This window comes from Rissa tridactyla, chromosome 12 (assembly GCF_028500815.1).
Source record: "Rissa tridactyla isolate bRisTri1 chromosome 12, bRisTri1.patW.cur.20221130, whole genome shotgun sequence".
Taxonomy (NCBI): Eukaryota; Metazoa; Chordata; class Aves; order Charadriiformes; family Laridae; genus Rissa; species Rissa tridactyla.
In genome coordinates this window covers 9,646,119-9,670,657 of record NC_071477.1, presented here as the reverse complement: position 1 = coordinate 9,670,657, position 24,539 = coordinate 9,646,119, and the positions used below count along the sequence as shown (strand labels likewise).

Genomic DNA, 24,539 nt, shown 5'->3' with positions numbered 1-24,539 from the left:
CAGCAATTTATTCCAGAGTTCAAATCTGGCTGCCTTGGCATCCTTTATGGAACTAATGGAAATCAGATGTTAACATTTCCAAAAGGAGCTCTAGCGTTCAAGGGGAATGGATGGATATTTGGTCACATTGGCTTCACTGGACAACATGAAAGGAGATCAATGTGTGATCATGATTTGCAATCCTTATTTTTGACTGATGTGGGCAACGTCTTTAGAGTTGTTTCAGAGAAGGACATTTTCACAAACCCACACCGGACCTCCCCCAGACTTTTAGAAACAGGTGGCTTGTTTCAGCCAAGTTCATGCCATGCAGAAGCTCTTTTTTTTTGTGTTGACTGTAAAGACATTCCTTTAAACTTTCAGTAAGTTCTTTTGGAGCCCATCTCAGATGCTTTGATCATGTGTGTTAGCATGTCCTCCGCTGCCTGGTAATACATGGACTTCTGGGGAAATGTGATTTTCTAGTCTGACAGTCTCCTGATTGCCCTGGGTTCTTCCAGTGATACCTTCCATAGAGTAAATGCAGTTTTGCCCTATCAGCTTAGGGGAGGTGGGTAAAGCAGCAGCTTCTAGATGGTTCTTCTCTGTTCTATAAACATTGTCCTTTTGCTTTAGATAGCCACTGTTTGTAACATTGTACTTGGGACTCACATTTCCGGGCGGACTTGAATCATAAAGCAGCTGACCTTCATCATCAGTGTCAGCATCTATGTATTTGTGTATACCAGCATCATGGAAGTTGAAAGCTATGGCTGTCTGTGTCTCTGGTGACTTTGGGGGTGTTCTCGCACTCGCGGTTGTGTAGATCGAAGTTTCTGGGCTCATGAGAGATCTGTCAGAGAGTAAGGAAGTATCTGTGGCAGCAGCAGCAGCTCCCCGGCTCTTGAGAGGGTCTGGATATATTCTCAGTACATTTGATGCTGGTACTAATGTGCTGGTGTCCTCTTCCATGAAGTTGACTTTCAGAGATCTTAGTTTTAAAGGGTTACTGGCCTTTATGGAGCTTTTGGGACTTTCTATGAAAAAAGCAGAACGGTGACTGCCTTCGGAGCTTGGATTCGTTTCCACAAATCTGGAACTGCTCCCCTCCGGCCTGCTCTGCTCCTGAATCACATTAATGCCACCTTTGCAGGGAAGGGTAGCGAGCGGGCTGTGGGAAAACCTCCCGGAGTCAGGGAACTCCGCTGCACAACTAATGAAGCTGTCGATGCTGGACATGCTCCTCATGTCAACGATCCCATCAGTACGAGTCGTCAGCAAGGGCACCATAGGGCCGGGAAGGGTTTCCATTTCTAGCTCTTCCTTTTGCTTTCCAGGCTGACTCGACTCTTTAGTATTAAGGTTTGGCTGGGACTGAGTCTTTGCCATTTTGTTATACATGTCCTCTAGCTGTTGGACATTCAGGTGCTGGGGACTTGAAGACGACCTGGCTTTTTCCGGAGATCCTTGCTCCTTAGTTTCAAAAGATTTACTAGAGCTAGTTTCAGAGAGCGTTCTCTTGGTCCATTTCCATTTGCTGGGAGATAAATGATTGTCCTGAACTTTATCCTTTTTGGCTATGCTTTCTCCGTTCTTTTCAACCACAATGTCCATGAGTTCTATACTACGGGCAAATGCATCCTTCATGTTCATGGAGACAATACTGCCATTCCTTTTTGCTCTTTCAAGAGCTTCCCTGCGCTTAATGGCTTTCTCCTGCCTCTTCTGCTCTTTGTAGAACTCAGAGAAGTTATTGACAATAATTGGGATGGGAAGAGCAATCACCAGCACTCCAGCAATGCAGCACAGTCCTCCTACTATTTTACCTAAAAGTGTTTTGGGGTAGATGTCTCCATAGCCTACTGTTGTCATGGTGATGGTTGCCCACCAGAAAGAAGCTGGGATGCTCTTGAATTTTGTATCATCCTCGTCCTTTTCTGCAAAAAACACTAAACTGGAAAAGATCATAATGCCCATGGCCAAAAACAAGATGAGTAATCCAAGCTCATTGTAACTCCTCCTCAGTGTAAACCCCAAGGACTGTAAACCCGTTGAGTGCCGGGCAAGCTTTAGAATCCGGAGTATCCTCATAATCCGAAATATTTGGACCACTCGTCGTACATTTTGGAACTGAAGTACACTTTTATTGGATTCTGTGAGGAAGATAGTGACATAGTACGGTAAGATAGCTAGCAAATCAATAGCATTCAGCGGGCCTTTGAAAAACTTCCATTTCTTAGGCGAGGACAGGAACCGCAAGAGGTATTCCATTGTAAACCATGCAATGCACACCGCTTCCACGTGGGCAAGTTGGGGATTATCTGTGGTCTGCCCAAATTCATCCACGCCTTGTAGTTCAGGAAGTGTGTTAAGGGACAAGGCAATTGTAGAGAGTACAATAAACATGATGGAAATGATTGCCAAAATCTGGAAAGGAAAGAGAAAACAGTGAGTTCATCTCAGACTATATTACGGTATCATTCTCATTAACTCGTGGCTGTATTTCCACTTACACATCTCAAGACTAATTTTGCCCTTAGTACACAGAAGTCAGATAATCAGGGCATCCTGAGGCGATTTTATTTTGGAGGCTTCTTTAGCTATGTCAGATGCATAAAGGAGATAAAGCATCTACTTCAACTCCTGCACCTTCCTCTATGCGTAGTCAAGGAACACGTACCAAGCAGCTAGGATGCCAGGAGGGCTGTGAAGCAGTTCACAGCAGGAGCTTTTGATTAACTACTAATTAGACGCCCAACAAAGCCCATCTGGACAAGAGGCTCTGAAATCTAAGCAAGAAGAAATGCAATTGTGAATACAGGATTCATTCAGGGCAATGTCCTCCATTTAATGCACAGTTACATCTGCAATTTTGGGTGCTTATGGCTAATTACAGAGACGTGTGTACAATTCTACTACATATAAGTGTACAAGTAATACATTCTTTTTTAATGAGTCATCTCTAATTTGAAACGTGATGGTTGTGAAATACATGAAAACTTTGCCAAGCTTTCTAAAACATTGTGAGCTCTGAGCTACTCTGCATGTGACCGACCGGCCATCCTAGCTCCTCGTGACAACCAGGGGAAAGAGCAAATTCATCCAGGCGAACGAAACCGCACAACACTGAGACAGTCAAGACAGGGCAGGTCCGACCACCAGAGAGCTCATCCATCATCAGAAACCAGCTCCTGGGCTAAAGCGTCCAACGAGAGAAGGGTCTGCGGTGAGCAGTCCGTCAAAAAACCCACATAAATCTGATCAGATCCCAGGCCACCGACTCTATGCAGAGCTGGAAAGTGTGAAGTGCTAGATCAGTGTATTTGCAGCTTTCAGACCATGTAGGCAGGCTGTCCTTCCATACCTGTTTTATACAGACATTAATGCTATGCTTTCCAGTTTTCCCTAATCACATCTTCTTTTAAAGCCATTTTAGGGAGGTTTTAGAGCTGAGATACAATTTGAGGAGTGTTTTTTTTCTACTAGTGAATTCTTTCTCTAGTTTGTTAATTGGGTGGGATTATATCTAGTTTCTTAGGTTACTGCCAAAATACAGCAATGATTTCAAAACACACGTATATGTGACTAATGTTTTATGTATTCATTTCAGTGGAAGCTGGTCCCTTATGCTCGTTTTTCTCCTGCTTGATAGAAAAGCAGCATGAAATCAATTGCAACGTATGTGCATGATGATTGGATGCACAATATTGAGCCATGAATTATAAAACGTATGACAAGAGTTCTGCATCATGAATTGCAAATCTGACACACTCCTTCCTTGCCCATATAACCAGATTTTAGGTTTTCTCATAGTGACCTTTCTCAGCCAGCCTCACAGTACCAGAATATCCACAGTTACCACCTGGGGCACTGGAGAAAGAAAACCTTTCGCAGGATTTCTCTTCAGCCAAGCCCAGCACAGACATCCTGACGGTCAGAAAATATCAGGCTTCTGAACATTTATCCCTAAACGGACAGTCACTACGGTGGAACAAGCCTTCCTGCTGTAGGAGAAACATGCAAATGCGATATAGTTCAGAAACACCGTGTTCTTCTCAAGAAGAGCCTCACCTTGTCTCCAAAGCTGAAAGGCAGAAACGGTCTACAAAGGCTGGAAGCTTCACTTGAATTAAATTCATGTAGCAAGCTTAAACTATGGCTTTAGGAGAAAGGTTCACATACCTTAAAAAAAATCCCAATTTAAGTCAAGAGTTTCAACTTAGAAACTTTGATTTCCACAAGTGTTTTAAAATCCACTTCCTGTTCAGAAAATTCCTTCCAAATCAATATAATAAAATAATTTATTGTTTAACTCACTAAAATGTACTATATAACTTTGATTTGTACATGACACTGCAGACCTAGTAATTTAATCTAAAGACTGATATTTGACTGGAAACAAAAATTAGCTCCATTAAACACTCTGGTTGCATTGTCTAAATTGGATGAAGTGGAAGAAGTGAATGGTGTAAATAGCCTCCCGTGCAATGCTCTAGTACTGGGAATTTTAGAATAGCCACGCTTTCAGTTACTGAATTGTTGCCAGGAAAAATGCTGGGAATATTCCTTTTCCTTTTTAAACAGGTTGCCTAAAAGAATGTTTGTTGTTAGCTGTGCCATGCTGTGCACCCTCATGGTGCTAGCGAACCTTTCACCTCCTCCTTGCTACCTTCCTCTTCCATAAATTTGCTGCTGAAATACAAACAACCCCACAACAACTTGTGCAATGGGGGGGGGGGGGTTTGCCTTGTTGCGAGACTTCTCAGGTCAACGAGCTAAAGAAGCTGTGGGAAGGACTTGAGGGGGTGCAAAAAAGTAAAAAGAACCATGGGATGAAGAGAAGCAGAGAGAGACGCAGGGAAAAGTGCTTGAACCGATGGCTTCAAACTCAAGAGAATAAAATGGAAGTCAAGCATCTCATGGTGAAGTGAGGAGAAATTTAGATGTTAACTACTTCTGCGTGGTTGTTTGTTTCAAAAGACCGTCTCCTGGAGACCAGGTAATACCCCTGAGAAGCAGGGAGACGGATCTGCTTTCCTAGAAGGCTCTTTTAGTGGTTTTGCTGTTATTTCTTTGCTTACAACCCAACATTTCTGAAGGTGTTTGGGATGTTTTCAATGGTAATTTCAAATTTTTTGCTTAGTTTTATCTCTGCCCACTATACACAGAAGGGCTTATTTGTAGACTTAGATGTACCTGGTGTGTTTTATCTCCTTCATTTTCAGTGTAAATATTAACACTCCATCTTTATTCAGTGGATGGCATCCAGCAGCAGTAATTGGTGTCAAACCTTCTGTTTCCTTTGATATACCTTCCTGCTTTGAAGATCAAGGCAATGCCCGATGAACATAAATTTGAAAGCTAGGAGATCTGAAGGTAAAATTTGTTTTTGGTTTAGCAGATTTAGCCATGGAGCTAAGCAATAAACAATGAGAGACATTCATCATTTCTCCTGCAAGTTGCAGCAAGATGTCACCTGTGCTCCTAAGATACAGATTTTCCCCCTTATTGATCTACTGCAATCATACATCTTTGGGAATCTTGTCAGGCTAAGAAAAACTTCTAGGTGTGAGCTGACTGTCCTTACATATTCAAAGCACTTTTCAGTTGGAAAGTACAAAAAAATGGGAGATGAAATATCTCCAGTGAGGTTTAGACAATGCTTCTCCTTCTCTAAAGCATACCTTGTCCTGTTATCATCCACCATCCAACAAAAACCACCCAAGGAGCAGTTGTCTACAGAAAACTGGATCCAGCTGCTGCTGACAGGCATTATCACTGCGTTCAGTGGCACAGGGTCTATCCCAATGTATTTACAGTCTGGGATTTCAGATTACAGAAATCACCGTCTGTCTGTCTAGTAAGGTTTCCTATCTTGGCTATACTGAACCTCTAGCTTGGCAGCTTTTGTATTTTCCACTGTCAGTAATGAGACAGAAAGCTGAAGGAAAGACATTTATACCACCAAGAATGCCTCTAGAGAAGCTCTGTGTGGCAGGCAGCCTTTTCATTCTATTTCTGGCCTTTCCTCCTTCCTTTACTCTTCCAGATTCATTTCTCTTTAACAGGAAAAGCCAATGGGACAAATTTGGACTTGAGCAGGAGCGATCCCTCTGCATTGAATGAGGTTCCAGCTGCTTAGGCAAGCGGTTACTGGAAAAATGTGCCCGTTGTCCCTGCTCAAGAGCACTGACCCAAAACCGCTCTGTTGAGTCTGTGGATAACTGCTGCTTGGAATGGAAGCAAGCAAGGGGAGAAGGCTTCCTGCTGTGGCACTGGTTTTCACGACTTGTTAAAAAATGTGCAACGTGGCCTTGTGCTGGTGAAAAGTTCTGGGCTGGCAACCAAAGAGCTGAGGTTGAACAGTCTCAAGCACAGAAAGGTCCCTAGCAGAGCGCAGGCTTGGACTTGCAGGAGGAAAAGGGGTGGGAAAGTTAAGCTTCGGGGGCCTGTTAGATTTTGTGGGTACTGCTGAAACGTGCATACTCCTAGACATGGAGATAGCTGTACCCCTCCTAGGTCTTGCTGCTGGCTTATCTGGCATATGTTGACTTGTTACAGGGGCTGGGAAAGACATGTCCAATATCACTACAGGCACATCCAGAGCTTCTGGGTTGGATGCCCCGTGTCTGCAGCAGGTCCTACAAAATGCATAGTTAAACCAAACGAAAAGCTTGCAGCCTAAAATTTGGAAATATGGGAAAAATATTTGGAGGCACAAAAGGGTGAAGTGACTGGCCTGAGAACAGGCCACATCGGTGGCAGAGACAGGTGAGGGAATCCATGTGCTTCTGGTGCCACTGTCCTCACACGGGGTCCAACAGAGCTAATGACAGGAGCCTGGACAGGCCAGGTCTTACTAGTCAGGTATCCACAACAGAGCACCACAGACACTCCTTACACCCCTCATAAAGCTGATCGGGTTTAAGAATAGTTTCTCCATGCGCAACTTTCAGACCATTTCCTCCAACAGCTTGCAAGAGAGAAGCTGTGTAGTTCCCATCCTCTTTGTTTCTGTATTTAATCTTTACATTTCACCTGTAGCAGCACACCATAAATTGTGAAATTCCCCACCAGGTACTTTTCTAGATGTCTTGCAAAGGGTATTGGATGGGCTCCTAATGACAGCGCTGGCTTGTAGTGCAAGTGTCAGTATGTACGGGCAGGATTCCAGAAAAAACTTCTCTTCCACTAAATTGACTGTTTCGGATAGATTTTTATTGAGTGAATCTCTGGACTGCTGCTATGGTTCCTTTGTGAAAGCTAAATAACCCAAGGACAGGCAGGGCAAGGTTTTGAATGAATTTAAAGCAGTTGCCTTGAAGTGATTAGCATGATTGTACATACATGCTGATTATTACACATGCAAATGAGACAAGCAAGCTGATTATGCGGGTAAGTGTAGCCAGTTTGTGTGCAACTGCTGCTTCCTGAGGCAGGATGGATGTGCCATGCTTGCAAGCCATTAATCCCCACCTCCTCCAAAATCTCCCCCCTGCCAAAACTCAGCAGGCGACGTCCACCAGACGCCTTTCAGGAGACATCCACCTGCACTGGGCCTGATCCTGCTCGCTGGGTGAGAGTGGCCCCAGGGATTCTTCCTCTGTGTTGGCAAGGTCTGTGCTCATCCCTGGGGGATATGAGGGCGCCCGCAAAGAAGCCAGTCTGCTCAGAAATTTCCCGTCTCTCTCTCTCTCTCGTGCTTGTGGTAGCAGAAGTTTGTGGGCAGCAAAATTGTGCATGCCACCCCTCAAGACAGCACAGAGAGGGGTAAGTTTTAGGCAGCAGGGAATAACCCAACATTTAGGTTTGGTGATATTTATTGCTTCCTCATCTGCTCTTTGCACTGCTAAAGACCCTAACTAAGGTCAAGGCTTAAGACCGGAGACTTTCAAGGCCCTTAAAATCAATGAGAATTGGCTGTCCAAATCCCATAGATGGCTCTAAAATCTCAGTGTAAGCACCAGAGCTCTATCTGCTCATGGCAACATGCCCTATACTTTTTCTGTCTTTATACTCGGTAATGAAGCTGATATAGCAAGGAGAAGGGGTGGTGTGTGGGAGAGAGTAGGAGGGTGTTTGAATATAGATTCAATATTCTTGGAAATACGATGAGGAAATTGTTATGTAATCAAGAAGTTCAATAATGGTTTTGTCTAATGTGCTTTTTTAGCTCTATCAAGGCCTGCAGAATAAACTTGGCATCAGGACCAGGTTTCATTCATATGCTCCATTTACTAAGGGATTTTTCCTGAAGCCCTCCTGCTTCCCCAAGCAAACAATGTATTTTGAGTCAGACTGTCCAGCTCCATCCTGCCATGCCTATGCCAGCCTCTGTCTCCCCAGGCTCTCAGAAACAGAGCGCACAGTGTATTTTGAGCAATATCCCACGTGCTGCACAGTACAGAAACAGATGGAGAGTTCCTCAATCTCCTCCCCACCTCTTTCTGCACGGGAATAACATCTCCTGCTCACGGCAGCTATACATGTCTATGGTATTTATTGTCAGGGACTTGTTTTAGGAAACTTCTGTTCACTAGAAAATGCCTATTTATTTATTGACTGAAAGGGTTTGCAGAACTTAGTCACTTCTGGTGTCACGATTCTGACCGCTGGGCTTGCAGGATGTTTTTTTCTAGAAAACACTAAGGCCATAAAGAAAGGTAACGCTTGCCTCTTGTATCAGGACAAGAAGCTGAGGTCAAACTTGGGGATAGGGCTGCAAGGACAATACAGAGAACCTTTAATCTGCTTTTTCACGTGGAAGGATGTTAAGATGCATTATAAGACCTTGAATCTCCAAAACACTCAGTCACGCTGATTCCTGTGGAGTATAAACCCAAGCTTAGGAGTTTTTCCTTGTCTGGCATTTCACATGCCACTTCTGCATCCTGCCCCAAGGGGGTCCTTGAGACCCATTTGCAGCAGGAGTTCTGTGCTCTGGAGGGGTAGGACCCTGCACACGCCTGCTCACCCCCGTCCCTGCGGCATCCCCAGTGACTGCATCCACAGCCTGTGGGAATGTGAACTCCTCTGCTCTTCTGTAAGCATTACTGCATAGTATAAAATCCATAAAAAGAAAATCAAGATAAAAACATTTATATTTTTCTTTGGAAATATATGACATCTTAATTTTGACATTGCCTGGAAAAGCCCAGTCTGAATGATGGTTAATTATTTGATTTCAGTTACAGCTGTAATAATTTTATCTGTTGAGAGGGTAAGTCTATTTGATTTAAAGGGGGATACAATACTTCTGATGATTATATGTCAATGCTTCATTCGCCTACAGGCACCCAGAGAGCTGCAGCTACAACTGTTGCTGACTAAGCTACAGTGGGCAGAAAAGTAGCCTTCAGGCACGGCTGCCTGTAAATTCCTTAATGCTGTTAAGAACATGTTTAGTTGTCAGAGAGCTATCAAGCCTCATTAAATGATAAATGGTGTCAGTCTTCCTTCTGAGCAAAGCCCAGATGCAAATGGTGCGCTGGAGAAGAAAATGATAAATGAATGAAAATACTGAAAAGGCAAACTTCAAAGGCATACACTGCCTTTAGACATCAGCACAGTGATAGTGCTCAAGAGGGGATGAGAGGGGAGCATCTGTCCTATTTCTGCTGCTGCTAGCATGGGGAAAATAAAAAAGAGAAAACAAACGCATGGCACACAGAAGCTCAAGTTTCCCATTTTTCTCCCAGCCTTGCCTTCTGCCCGGGAAGACTGCAACCCAGCAAGGAGCGTTACTGCAAGATATACAGCCCTGACAGCACCAGACAGACCCAAACTCCTCCCTGCACATCCATGCAGATACACTACTGCCATCTTCGAGCCGTGGCACCATCCTCTGCTCAGGCCTGGCACATCATCGTGCTCCCACCGATGGCTTCAGCCGTGCCAGCCCCTGCTCTCCCCAGCCCGACCTGGGGGTCTCCCTCCCTCACGAGCATTCCTACCATCACTCTTCCCAGCCCTCTTGCCTGACCCACTACGTCTTCATCTTGCTCCCACATTCCCACCCTTTCTGCTGTGCAAAATGCTGGTCTTGGAGCACAGAAGTTGGCATGGCAGTGCGGTGTGGCACAGCCTGGTCTTTCCCTGGAAGACAACTAAAGAAACAGATACTAATGGTGAAACCCCTGCCCGCCACCCACAGGTCATCCCACCTGCTCTGCAACCCTCTGCACCACAGCACGTCTTTAGTTTTTATCAGGGTCAGGCTCCAGACCTCCTACCCGCACAAACCCTTCCCTCCAGGCACATTTCAGGTACCTCTCCTGTTTCCGCTTTCTACCTTGCATTCAAGTAGACAACGGCTTGTATTCAGAAAAATAAGAAAAATTAAAAAAAAAAAAAAGAATGCCTTAACCCTCAGCACTGGTGAACGCCTGGGAACTGCTCTTCAAGATGCTTTTGCGATTTTACTCTGCACCAGGGAGAGAAAATGCTCGTGATCGACTCCCACTGTCCCAAGCAGTCTGCTCAGCCTCAGACACTGTTTCCAGGAGATGCGGAGCTTAAAGTGTTGGTGTTTGCTGAGGTAGTTGTGGGAGGTTTTTTTTTTTTTAAAATGGTTAAATTCAATCAGGAATGTGCCAAGATAGCATGAAATCAACTAAATGTAATTAAGCAAAAACTATTAGCTTGATTGCTAAACCAGTCTTCCTCTCATGAATATGCATGAGAATAATTGATATTAATTCTTTTCAAACCTGAGGCACATTAGTCCTGCATATTATAGTGTGGAATTTTTTGGGAGACTAAACCAGTTCCCCTGCCGTTTTCCTCACCAAAAGGTATAATTAGTTTTGCTGCAGGGAGATTTACCTAGTCATTGCTACCATACTGGGTTGCCACATAGCGAGGAAATGAGAACAGAGCTCAAGTGATGTTTTGTCTGTAAAAATGGTGACCTCTTTAACATTTTTTTCCAGAAATGCGTTAGGAGAAGTGGCAAATCCGGTTACCAGCATCAGCCACGCTAAGGACATTATGAAGAGATGGGGAAGCCTGCAGGAACAGTAAATCCCTGTGGACAGAAAGGCAGTGGCAATACCTTCTACCCGTTTCATACCTTTGATGCTAGCATGGGCCTGTTACCCAAGTGCCTGAGTATTTCAGGAGGCTCTTCCTAAGGGCTGACTTTAATTTGTTGGGGCCACTGCACCTGGGCTCCTTCTGCAGGTCACGGGACGATTCTCTGGTGTGTTTTGGAGTTGTTTTTTTTTTTTTTTCCCCCATTCACATTTGGAAAAAGGGCTCAAACTTTATGCTGAGGCACTTTTCTGCCTCACAGGCTGGGGGAGATGTACTCCTGCAGGGAGCTGAGTCCTCCTGTACCATGGGTGCAGCCTTTGCCTGGGCTGCAGAGCCCCAGAGTTTGCCCATACACTTACAGCCTGGTGTCGGAGGAGCTTTGGTGGCATATTTTGCACCCAGGAGAAAGCCTTGTGCTCACACAAGGGATCGCAGCTATTAATTGCTTATTCCTTGCAAGTAGCGTGTAAAGAAACAGAATATGAGCACCCCTCTTTTTGCAAAAGAGACATACGAAGCCCACAGGTGGTGGGAAACATCTCTGCAGGATCCCTGCAAGCTCTCAGCACCTTCCTCGTTCTTAGTCCTTTATTCTGCTAAAACCTCTTGTTTTCCTGGTCAGCTTCTCTGCTCTCCATCACGCCGGCGCTTATCTTTGTGTTGGGCAGGCAGACCTTCTATCAGACAGAAGGGCTTTGATGCAGGGACACGTCCACACGTAGGTCCACCCCTCCCAACCCCAGGGGTTTTCTCTAACTACAGTGGAGCACCGAGCCCCAGGGAAGGGCTTTGGCACAAAGCGAATGAAGCGTTTTAATCTCAAACACAGATGGTTCTTCCCTTTGTAAGCACTGAACGCTGGATTAGATATCACATATTTAATGAATGGCAACAACTGTATACAAACTGTGTATAAAAGCAGCTAAAAGCTAATCCTTGGCAATTAAGCATTCATTTTAGTATGAGGCCTTAGCAAGGGGTAAGTAGGGATGGTAGATATGGAATCTGTTAGAACACAAAAGAAAAGGCAGCTATACATCAGCATTTCAACAAGAGAATTTGATCTCAGCTCAGTAAGACAATTTTGATGCATTCTCGTTATAAATATAGAGGACGAAACTGAAGCGTGGAGACATATACTTGCTTTTTTTTTTTTCCTTTTGGCAGATTTTTTTTGTGTTTATTTTTATTTCTAAAAATCTCTATTGAACTCAGAAAAAGCTCCAACTCTTTGATGCGTCGGCTGGCAATCTGGGAATGCTCATTCCCATGCTCACCGACCTCTGGACATTGACACAACAGTAAGCCTTTCCAAACCACAAAGAAATAAACACCTACTCCGGATAGCCCTGGGCTTTCTGAGAGCTCTCAAATCCCCTTTGATAGCCTTTCCTATGTCCCTGCATCCCAGCTGGCTCACAACAGACACTGCACAGGCAGGCCAGCAATAAGATGCACATCACACAGTGCAGTCCCTTCCTCCTCTCAGCCCCTCCCCAGCACCGACCCCCGAGATCGCCCCGCTACTGTCACCCTCCCGGGGTGGTCACCAGCAGCAGAGACTCCTTTATGCTACCGCGCTACCCGAGAAGTACATTTACGACAAGAACTTACTTTTTCTTTACCGCACATTTTGCAATGCTCAGGGGACTGCAGAAAACCAGAGCCGAACAGAAAGAAGAAACAAAAAAGGAAACAAAAAAAAAAAAAAAGAAAAAAAAAGGTACACTGTCCATTTGGATAGGGAGCAGAGCTAGTTTTTGTACTGTTCCTTGGGGTTTTTGGTTGGTTTTTTTTTTTAGTGGCTGTTTCACTGATTTTTTTGCCCTTTACCCTAATGAAAGTCACCTGAAACTGTTTGAAAAATGCAGGTGTACTGCCTTTTAGTGAATGGTTATTGAAGAGAAGGGAGGAGACAAGATTTCCTGTAAATGGCAGCTGAAGAGCGCCAGGTGGCACATCGCATTTTAACCCATGTGCAGAATAGCAAAGACCAGCATTGAAGATTAAGGGAAATGACACACTTCACCGGGTTTCAGTGCATTTTTCATTTCCCTTCTTTTTTTGTTTAGGGTTTCTAAGTTAATATAGGATGATACCACGCTATATACTGGCTGGCAGAAATTAATCTTGTCATGAATGTACTTCTTTGAAAGGCTGAGCCTTCCTGAGCTCTTAATTTGAGCTGATTTGACTGTCTCATTATCATAGCAGCAGATTTTGGAATAGCAAAGTTGAACCTTACTTGAACTTGTTGGCTACATTAGTACTGTTTTTCTTTCTCCTCCCCACCTCCATCCATGAATAATAATACCCAGTATCGCTTTTTTTTTTTTATCCTACCGAGGCTCCTAGTAACTGTTTGCTAAACAAACACACGCTAACATGGCGTGTTGGGGGAGAAGCATATTAAAGAGCCTGAGTTTTGTTTGCCAAAGATAGAACTTGTCATTCCAGGGAAACGTGCAGTTTGATGTCCTGGGAAACTCGGGATTTTCTGTCAGGCACGTGGTCCCGTTATCTCGCACATCGAGCAGACTGTGAGCACGACAGCTTTGGGGTTTGCAAAACACATACTGCGCGTGGACTGGGGCCAGGTCACTTCTTTTTTGTGGTTCTGCTCTGAAATCTCACTGCAGTTCAGCTGAACCGTCCTCGCCTGGGCCCACTGTTTTCCTCTCGGAGCCTGGCTCTGCCCGACTCATCCTGCCGTGGCTCCCGAGTCACTGCGGGGAAGCAGCTCTAGCATCGTTTGGCCCTTTCAGAAAGTAACCCGTCCCTCTAAACACACACGGGCTGTGACACGTCTCACTCCCGAGTGCCATGGTCCCTGCAGCGGAGCCATCCGTCCCTTCCATCTGCAAGAACTTTCTTCGGAAAGAGAGAGCGGGTCTGCAGAGGCCGTGCCCCTGGGACAGACCGTGCAATCCAGTGCAAGGTCAGACAAAAGCCACCCTCTGGGTTCCTTTAGCTGCTGGATAAAGCTCTGTCTCCGATCAGCTTGCATTATCCCTAACGAGCTCTGGCAGACGCCTCAGCTCTCTGCTCTTCCATCAGGACCAACCGGTAAGACCCACTTTCCCAAGGGCAGCGCTTAACCCTTTCCACATACACTGGCTTGCCCATGGGGAAGCCCAGGGAGCAACTGGGTCCTGAACGAGGCACACAAATTGCTCAAGCTACTGCAAAATGCTGATCCGGGGGATTTACCCCCTGTCCTCCCTGCTGGAAGAGGCGATCCTGGGGTCTCCTGGTGCTCCGCATGTCTGCAGGAATGGGCACCTATTTCTGTGCTGCCATTTGGCCTCATCGTGAGTCCAGCACAAAAAGCCAAAAATCCCTCCACAGTGCAAGATTTGCAAAAGTTCACAGCTCCTCTGTAGGTATTAAAATGTGGCTTTTTAAGGCACGCAACATCCAGCATCTCTCATTGACAGTGCTTGTGACAATCGTCTGCTGCCTGATGCAAGCTGCTGGACCTGGTCTGGCGAGAAGCTGCTCAGCGCATTTGGGAAGGAGACACAGAGGAAGCCCAGCACAGGCAGAAACCCACTGCCGAGTGGGAAAAAACAAATCCAGTCTAAACTGGGAGTCATTTAAAGAAGGCAAATCACTGAGGGGAAAAAACCCTCAGCATGCCAGGGAAAAAAGTTTATAGGAATTATCAGGGGATCTAGGAATAACCTTGCAATGGTTGAAATCTGGCATAGACAGATGTGAATGAAAGTCGCCGGCAGCTGAGGGCTCTCCGTGCGTTATGGGGAATGAGCTGGCAATTCCTAAGGCAGTCCCAAACGGCCAGGCTCATCAGAGGAGCTAATATTGGCTTATTATTTTCTTTTCTTTCTTAGGGAGGAAAAAACATTCTAAGGGATACTGGAGCCGTGTGTCCCAATTAACCCGCTGCAGGTAGGGTCAAACTGCTCTCTCCTGCATCCCCTTCAGAGGGCACAAAGCGTGTCTGTTCCCATGGCCACTCTCCCCTGGGAAAGACAGAGGAAGGAAAAAAGGTGCCGCTCTATTTATGAGATAGTCCTGCTTCATGGCGCTGCCCTTCCTGCAGCCTGGCTGAACGGTCTTTTTTTTTTTTTTTCTCTCTCTCTCATTTCTCTGTCAATTGATTGCTCGCTGCCAGAGGGTATTATTGGCTTCAAAAGCTTCATTTTCTGGTTCCTGAACCGCTCGTCTTCTCCTGGCTCATTGCTGCTACTGGAGGTCAGATCTGAGTCTCCGAGTCATTAGGCTGTTTTGGGTTTGACCTTGAGAGTTTCCTTTGCTCACCCCATCGCATGAAAAGCCCCTTTGATCGTCTCAGACATACACTTTAAAAAAACCCAACAATCCAATGGCGAGAGATGACTTGATTATTTCAGTGGTAGGTAGAAATAAGCTGGAACCAAAATATTCCCAGCTGGGTTTAAAGAATCCCCATGCCTGGGGGCATTTCTGCTCACTGCGGAGCTGTGGCTGTGGCCCCGGCATCCCTGCACACTCCAAAATCTTGCCTTCAGTTCTGTAAACCAGCAGCAATCGTGCTCTGGTCACAACTTTTGCTGTGGATGAATTCATGGGTTGCAAGATGCGGTTGTGTAATTTGCATGAAAACTACAGCCTGTTCCTGAAGGGTTTCTGCCTGGGTTGGGAATTCCCAAACTGTGACTTTCGGTGAGCGGCCACTGAAAGCACAAGGGAAAAAACCGAAGTGGCAGATCCTGAGCTGCTGCACTGTGCTGTTCAACTTCACCCTGCCCAGCTGGGTAACCATGGAGAAGAAGTTGCAGTGGTAAAATTGCTTTACAGAAAACAATTATTTTCTTAATTTAACACCTTATATATTGTTCCCTGCAATATTCCAGAGAATTTGCTTGTTCTCTGCAGTTTTGCTAGCAAGGTCTCATGAGATTCAAGTCTTTGACGTGAGATTTCTACTATCTTCTGGGCAGAAATATCTTTATCAGACTATTGAGTAATCAGTGGACTTGTTTGGGAACCGGTTCCTTAGAACCTAAGATCATCAGGGCAAGGAGCAGAGACTTTCCCTGGGCAGGCAGGGAGATGGGCATGGGCTCTCCTTATTTCTGGGGTGAACAAGCCGGACGTGGAGCCGCTAGTACTGCGGCTAAGCTTGACCGAAGACGTGTGGTTTGGGTCTGTCGGTGGGTTAACTCATTTCCTCTAAGGCTTTGTACCTTTGCAGAAAGAATAAATAATGCTCAGTTCTGGACGGCCTCATCCTGTGCTGCTGCGAGTGTGCCAGCCCAGGCTCGCAGCCAGAAGCTGTTAACAGGAACCCCAGACAAGCCAGGCCTGTGCTGACCGTGTCCCCGTCCCCACGGAAGACGTAGGTGAGATACACGCGCTGTGGACATCAGCCTCCCCAGTTTAGGACCAGAGGTTACAGGTGCCAACTCTGGAAAAACACCGAGCAGGAACTAAAGCAAGGAGAGAGGCTGTCCACGCGTGGGACACAGCCAGGGACGGCCGGCGTGAGATGGTGTTCTGAGGAAGGGCTGACTTCTTCAGAATCGTTCTCATTTATCAGCTTTTTCTGGGAAGATTTTGAAACTCTTCACTTACTGAACGTGCAATTTAAGGCAAAAAAATAACAACAGTTCAGGGTTAAAGAGGTCAAAAGGAAAAGTTTTGATAAAAATAACACAAATTTAAAATGACAATATAATGGAAACATGAAAATAATGAAAAAGTAGCTTTGTTTCACGTGCTTCTATAATGCAAGCAGCTTCTGTGTGTTTTGCAGTGCTTATGTGGTGAGTCCCCACTCATCATCTATTTATCTCCATGTACAGTGACGTGTCTGGAGGAGAGACGCAGTTCCAGGATCCTGCTCCTGACCCGCCTGAGCTCAGTGCCAGAAATCCCTCGCTTTGGTAGGGCACTGTTTCACCAAGGGTCTTTCCTTCCATCCTATTTGCCGAAATACAATACAGGGTGGAGGGACAAAGCCTTTTTGTTACCAAAAAGGATGCAAACTCTGGGACCTGCACTTGCCACCCGAGTGCCCTGCTGCCCTGCTCTCGCCACCAGCCCCACGAAGGGAGGCTTGACATCTTCCCATTTATATTCTGGCTTTGGGCAAGTTGGATGCCAAACCAGACAAAAATGGGGCATTCTGGCTGAAACCCTGCTCTTGGAAATGTGAAGAGCTACTCAGGCTGTATTAAAGCTGCATGTAAGAGATGACACTATTGGAAACCAAATAAAAAATCGTGAATACTTTGTCAGCAGGGCAGGAGGGGAAGGCATGGCTCATATTTAAAGATGTCTTTATCAAATCCAGCCCCATCTACACCTCTAGATTTTGCTCCAAAATCCAGTTAAATCCCTAAGCTAACAAAGACCCCAGTTACCAAAGGGAGAGATAATGAAGATACAAAGGAAGAATATTAGCTGGCAAAGCCATGCTCCTGGGTTATTTCACCTCTCCATGGGGGAGCACTGAAATGCTGACAGTTTACCTTTCAAACCTCTCGAAGAAAACAACTCTTGAAAATTGCTAAAATATTATTAACACACACAGCAACATAGCAGCAGGGTCGTTTTGTCAAAGTGACAGCAAAGGCCGGGTGCGTCTCCCCGCGCTGCCAGCAGCAGCGTCTGACGGCCAGGCCGGGGGGGGTTTGCTCCGTGCAGGATGCGGGATCCCCCTCCCTGCGCCGCCACATTCCCGTGGGTGGGAGATGGTCAGGATCGCTCATACACCGAGCATGCTACCATTGCAACCTGAGCAAAACTCACTTAAACAGAGGATTTTCAAAGACTGTAGTATGTGATGTAATGGACCTCCACGCCTCAGTTCTGTCTTTTGCAAAACCTCCTCTCTCTGCACCAAAAAATAATTCCCAAATAAATGAGTTTGAGACTAGTGTGGGACCATGCTTAGTCCCTGTGAAAGGCAGCCTGGAAGGAGGGGTTTGGAGTGCCTTTTGCAGGGCTCACTCATCTCTTCCAAGACTTCTCCTTCCAGGTTTAGATGCTCAGAGGAATCCAGGTTGGACCATGTATCCCCCTCCAAAGTTGCTGTTTTCAGACAGCAATTGCAGCCAATCTCCCTCTATGTGAAGATCGTGAAAAATGTAGAAGAAATGGGAAATTTGGAGGGAACTATACAGTTACTCAAATGAAAATGTCAAGTATTATTTTTAAAGAAAATTCTATTGAAGAAAAAAATAACATTCATCAACTCCCTGCATTTGCAGCGCGGTGTCTGCTGCTTTGAAATCAGGCTCTAGCTGAAGTTATTTTGGGGAATTTAAGCCAGACTCTTGCTGTCACCATCTCAATGTTCTTGGCTTTGTTGCTGTTTCTCTGTTTTATTATTCTGAAGGAAATAAGTCTATTAGTGTTCTTTTTTTGGCAGAGGAATGGCTGTGTGAGCACCGAGTGGACGGACTCCAGGTGGCACAGTGGCTCAATGCACGAGTCCCTTCTGCTACAGTCAGGTGCAATGTCACAGGGATTTCCCTCCCGCAGCACAGGGGTTTGATGGGCTCGCAGGGTGCAGCCCCGCATTAAGCACCTGAGCTGAGCTCCGGTCCTGCGGCCAAATCCTGCCAAACGGGTTGCGGAGCCTGGATGTGACGCTGGGGCCAGGGGGAAGGGGTGCACAGGAGCGGGCGCCTGCGTGCACATCCCGGCTGGCCCTGGTCTGCCCCATCCCTGCCTTCAAGAGGGTCTGCAGCACGAGACCTGGACTTCACCAAAAAAACCCCAACCCTCGTTATGCTGCCAAAGTTAAATTCCTCCGTAAGGGTCACTCCGTGTATGTGCACAGTGTCAGCGAGCCTTTCCCCTGCCTCCACACGCACCGGGCACCGCTGCTCTCTGGGCACAGATGTGCCTGGTGTAAACAGAGCCCAGCAGCAGATGTGACCGTCCCGAGCACAGGCTATGAACCGACCTGGCTTCGACGAGCTGTTCTTAAGATCACCTGGTAATAGCCCAACAGGGAGCCAGGCAGATCTCCTCCCTCTCCATCGCTTTCTTTTAAGAGTTTATTAGTTGCCTGCTGTTATAGTAAAGACTGGTGCTGTTACAGGCTCTTGCCTCTGAGCGCTTCTTAATTGCCCCCTGAAAACCCCACACCCAACAGGTACCCAGATAATTTACCAGCCACGTTTTGATGCCTATATTTAAAAGGGTGACCCTAGTTTGAGAAAGCATTTTTTTTTGGGCCAATCTGTAATTTGAAACGGCTGAAACATATTTTTAAGTAACCCTGTAAAATAACGTGCTGCCAAGCAAGAGCTTTGGGTTAAATTATACCCCCACAGAAATCACAGCATGTAAAGGCGGCTGCTGGAAGTTGACAGAGCCTTAATTATGGCAGCCCCAGTGGGCGATATTGCAGCAGTACAATCAAGCCTCGGAAAACCTGTGCTTTAAGGTCACCGGTTAATCCTGTGTGCCTTGTGCACGTCCTGCTTTGGAGCTGTGCTGCCGGTGTGGGTCGCGAGCCCTGAACCGCGTTTTCAAGGGAAACGGCTTCAGAATAGCCAAGCGCGTCTGCTTGCTGGGGAAGGTTTCTGAGCTTTTTCTTTTCCTAGTTCAGGCTGCTCCAAAAAATAAACACAGAAACTGCTCTGCACAGTGTTTCTTGACACAAAGCCACCGCTCTGCTGTGTTGCTTTGCGACAGCGGCACCATAAAATATATGTGCCTTGTGCTGCTCTGTTCTGACATCCCCAGCTTGTGACTTAAAAGTCAACATGTTCCCCCTCCTCAGCCCTCTCCCACATCAGCTCCTGTGGAGCCATGAGTATAAAAACACTAAACCTCGTTGCTAATGGCCTAAGCAAATGATTTAATCACAATGATGTAAAAGGAGTGAAGAGCCTGTAGGATGGAAAAAATGCTGGATAACAGTCAGACTAATGAGGTAATGTGTAAACCCAGGCGTTTTCTAACAGACGGGATGTGGCAGAGCTGACATGTATATTGAAAGGGACATAAAAACATAGGCAAAACAATAGCCTGGGTTGGCCATAGCTGGATTTACGCAGTGGAAACGTTTTTTCCTCTGAAGGCAAAGGCAAGCAGCACAGAAGGCTCTATGCTTGGTAGCACTGTCACAACATCGCAACTGGAGATGCAAAATGCCCGTACCCTGTGGTGTGAGGCTGTCTCATGGGCACTCATGCAACAAGTTTCCCAGGGGTCTGCGAGAGAAGCCAACATCGCTGTACCCACAAGGAAGGGGCAGCCCAGGCAATTTGTTAGACATCTCTGTTGGGGAGAGTGCGGGTGCCATCACCGAAGCAGCAGGCTTGGTGCACAGGAGCCAGTCTGCATTGCTCCTCCTGGCTGCTACTTGCAAGGTATCTCCAACAGCCAACTCAGCTGCTCCGCAAGCTGAGAGTCTCCCTGTGCCATCCGTGCAAAGCAAAAGGTGCCCCTAATTCACACCTCCGGCAGCCACGGGGTGACATCTGTGTGCAGACAAGCTCCCCATTCCCACCACGGTGGAGTTCGGGTGGCATGAATAAGGGAGCGCCCGGCGATGCCTACGGGCACGGTGGTTCCACGCCGGTCCCGAGGCTGGGATGAGACAGCTGCTTCCTGAGCCAGGCCGGGCACCGTTCAGCGAGAGAGCCAAGTGACACAGCTCCTGGGGCTGCCAAACATATGGTGTGCTCCACGTGCAAGCACTGTACACGCTGCTTAAAAACACCAGCTGCTCGAGGTGAGAGCACGGGTGGTGGGGAGGAGAGGACAACGCAGGGACACAAGCACGTGTGCCCAGTTTCACGATGGGATGGCTAATGGGGAAAGTCTGTATTTTTGCCTGCCTGCTCTTACTGGAGAAACCTCTTGGAAATTCCCGGTGGTATGTGCAGAAAACCATGAAGCAAAAAACCCGAGTCATCTGTTTCAAACTGTCATAGCAGCTTCCCCTGTCAATCTGCATGACCCACTCAATTCTTATCCATTTTCTCCATTTTGGGGGAGTTGTGAAAAATAAATACAATCATTCCAGCTGATTGGTTATAATGTGTGCTTGAACTGCAGCTATTTGGCCAAATTCTCCTATGGCTGCACCACAATTTGGGCTTTATGTATTTATATCCAGGCAACAACACCAGACACGATCAGAGAACCTGGTCTGACTGCATCGCTTCTCTGCCCTGGACAGATTTATCACAGTTCAGTGCTCTGCAGTAGCTTAGCCAGGGCTAAAAAAAAATAAGAATTTAGTTATTAATGTCATTTTCCATTGAGATAGTGCATGAAATCAATCTATCATGCTAAATCTACAAGTTCCAAACTGTATACCTAAGGTATATTAAGGGATTTGGAAAGATTAAGAATAGCTCCTAAGCGTCTGTGTGTGTGTATAAGGACTGATTGTTTTATCTATGAATTACCTGCTGCTGTGCAGAAAAGGCAAAGATAAGGAAACCAGCCTGAATCGGCCTTGTTGGGAACAGCATTAGCGGGATTATTTGCTCGCAGCTGAGCTCTGCCTCTGCTTCTCCGGGCCATGTGAAAGTATCGCAGAGGGGTGCTGCTCTCCAGACCCAGGGGAGTCAGAGAAATACCTGCTGCCCCTAAACCAGCTGGCGTTTCTCCGTGCGCTCAGCATTGTGCCCCTCAGGTCAGTGCCCACGGGATGTCCCCGCACCGTGGCCGGAGCCGGGCTGTGTTCCTGCAGTGCTCCCACGCCACAGACCTGCCCCAGAGCCCTGCTCCCTGCCCTGCCGCTGATGTCCCCTGGCAATCACGGTGTTCCTGACCCCTCTGTCAACTGCCACCTCCTCTAATAACTCATCGAAACACTGATCAACTCTGCATTTAAAAAAAAATACATTAAAAAAGGCAGCATTGAAATGCTGTAGTGATTAGAGCCAATGGCACATCTCCTTCAGTCTGGGGCTGCCGGGGAGTTTCGGTGCAGGGGAAGAGCCCCCCTGCGCGCATCAGCTCCACGGGCACGGCAGCTCCTGAGCGGGATGGGCGGCTGGACCATGACATGGGGCTGCAGAGCCACGGGAGGCTCTTGGTGTGCAGAGCCCACTGGGGTTGCCGAGCCGAGCCTGCGTGGACGAGCAGGGGGGTTTCCCGAGTGGCAGTTCTTTTAAGAGCAATTGGGACAGCCTGAGTGAGAGGTCAGGACTGGGGGCTTCTAAAAAATCTGTCTTGTTTTCAGCACAGCTCGCTCCTCCGGGATAACTACCAGGGTTTGCAGCTCTTCCCGATTAGCGACAAAGCGTCAGACTCAGCCTGGCTCCACTCCCGAAGGACCAGCAGGGCTCTGGCTCTTGTAGGCAGTAGCCCAGGAGTCTCGTCTCTGCTCCTAGTAAGACATGCTGATGAATTAGCCATTCACACACGAACGCAACCTGGCTCTCGCCTTGTGACTTGCTGGATCTCGTAATTCCGGCAGGAAGGCAGACGTCCGTTGGGCAGCTGCGCTCAGCGGTGCCGTGTGAGCCCGGGCAGGCCAGCTTCGCCGGGGCTCACCTGGCTGAAGGCACCTGGGCTTTAGTCCCAGGATTAGTGTCAGGGGAAGCGCTTACAAGGAAAGACCGTTCCACGGGACAGCAAATACATGACTCGCACTCTCAGTGGCACGCCTCAGGCGAAACATGCGTTGTTCCAAAGTGGTTACCTGGGCTGGTCTGGCAAACCTACGTAAGGAAGGATACCTTTCCCCAAAACATTCATTGCGTGCGTAACTGTGCAGTTTATAAAAAGCATCCTCTGAAAAGATTTTCCTACTGGGTAAAGGCCCATTATGAGGACTTCCTGGCTTACGTGGCTGTATATAGCAGTGGTAATCCTATTATGTTTATCTTAAACTGTCCTCCACCGAACAGCGAAACGAACTTTACAGAACACTAGAAGCTTAATTAAGCCCCCAAGCCTGCTGTGAGCAGCACAATTCTGCCTCTCTGCAGCCGCACGGTCGTGTTATCACAAAACCCACAAACAGCACATCTGTACCATACACACACCGAAGGCTGCTTCCCTGTCTTCATTCAGCTTGTTCTCAGTAAATTCAAGGGAAGTTCTTTGTAGGAAGAGTTGTCCTACTAATTCTTTATCACCAAGAACCCAAATCCACAACCCTGTACGTACGGCAATAACTCTGCTGTTGCAAATACCTGTGCTGAGGCTGAAGATCAGTTGCTCGTGCACTTCTGTATTTTCATTGCACAGCTGTGAGGACAAATAAAAACGGTGCCGATCAGCCAGGCCCTGAGCCTGGCCTTTCTGGAGGGGCTTTGCAAGTCTCTGAAGAAGCAATATTATACCTACAGCTGGCGAAAAACACCTGGGTTGCAGCAGTCCCGGTGCCTCTATGGAGCGTTTTTGCTGAACATCAGTGTGAACCTTCGGAGCACCCACCCAGACAGGAGAGCTCAACAGCTGTGTCAGGCTGCACCATGGGTGTCAAGGCAGATTTGGATGGCCTAGACATTTTGTTTCAGCTGCATAAGGCTGGATGACAACATTCATGTTTCTCCCCTAACACTTTTTCACACTATTCACACTTGACAGTCTTTGAATTGCTCCAGAAAAAGCTGAATGTCAATGAAGCTCCTGGGCAGAAACCAAAGGGAAGAGCAAGAGCGTACAAGCTGCAGCCAGAAAGGGCTGTATTGCTACCTGATATCTTAAATATTGCTTTAAAAACGATAACAGAACTCCCAATCCTGCAAACAGCACATCCCTGACCTGACCCAAGGATGTCACAGCTCACTCACAGTATAGCAAGAGGTGCTGGTATCACCCTGTGCGTGGTCAGCGTGGCTTCACTGCTAACCATCGCTAAACACGGATTCCAGTGACCTTTTCAGACCTTCCTCGTGCCTTTTCCTAATGGAGGGCACCTCTGAGGTTTAGCTTTAGAAATTAATATCTCCAAATTCTTCCTTTTTTTGTGTAACAGACTGAGACAGGCTAAATATTTTGTGTTCTTGTCTCGCCTGCCTGGTAACCCAGATACTATTAGTGAAGCACAACTGGGTCATGTGAATTAATATTAGCATCTGCGTTAGCTGCTTTATTTACATCACTGTAGCTGTCAAAAGTTGTAGGTAGCTTAAAAGGAATATGGTTTATTCATTTTGACACTAGCAGCAAAAAAACTAGATGAAGGAAGGCTGGTTCTTCAGGACCAAGAGGCCAGGCGGAGCCTGTGGCAAGCACAGGGCCAAGGGGGGCAAATGCCCAGTGAATGGTCTGGTCAGTGCTGGGTGAGGACAGCAGCTTGTCCCTTCACATGGGCCAGCAAAAGACTTGGCCAGCAACACAGCCTAGCAACGTCCACTGGTTTTCTGTGCTGCCCAAAACCAGACTAAGTGTTGTTGAGGTAACAGGATGGAAGGACCCTGATTTTCCAAAGGTCCCTGCTCCAGGCGAGTCCCATCAGCACCATTCTGGCTGCTGGATGCAAACAGACGGAATGCGTGTGTCCTTATGGCTAAGCAACAGGGATAGAGGTCGATACTGATTGTTACAAAGGAAACTCTCATGTTTCCTAAGCTAACTTCATGTATTCTGGG

General features: G+C 46.9%; 1 protein-coding gene across 1 annotated transcript in view; it reads right to left on the bottom strand.

The window, feature by feature from the left end:
* Positions 1-338: 338 nt before the first annotated feature.
* KCNB1 (potassium voltage-gated channel subfamily B member 1) overlaps positions 339-24,539 on the bottom strand; it is a 124,507-nt gene continuing 100,306 nt past the window's right edge. Inside the window, exon 3 of the mRNA XM_054218853.1 lies at positions 339-2,406. Within this exon, the coding sequence (XP_054074828.1) occupies positions 385-2,406 (2,022 nt within the window). The 3' untranslated portion in view covers positions 339-384. The remainder of the gene's footprint in view (positions 2,407-24,539) is intronic.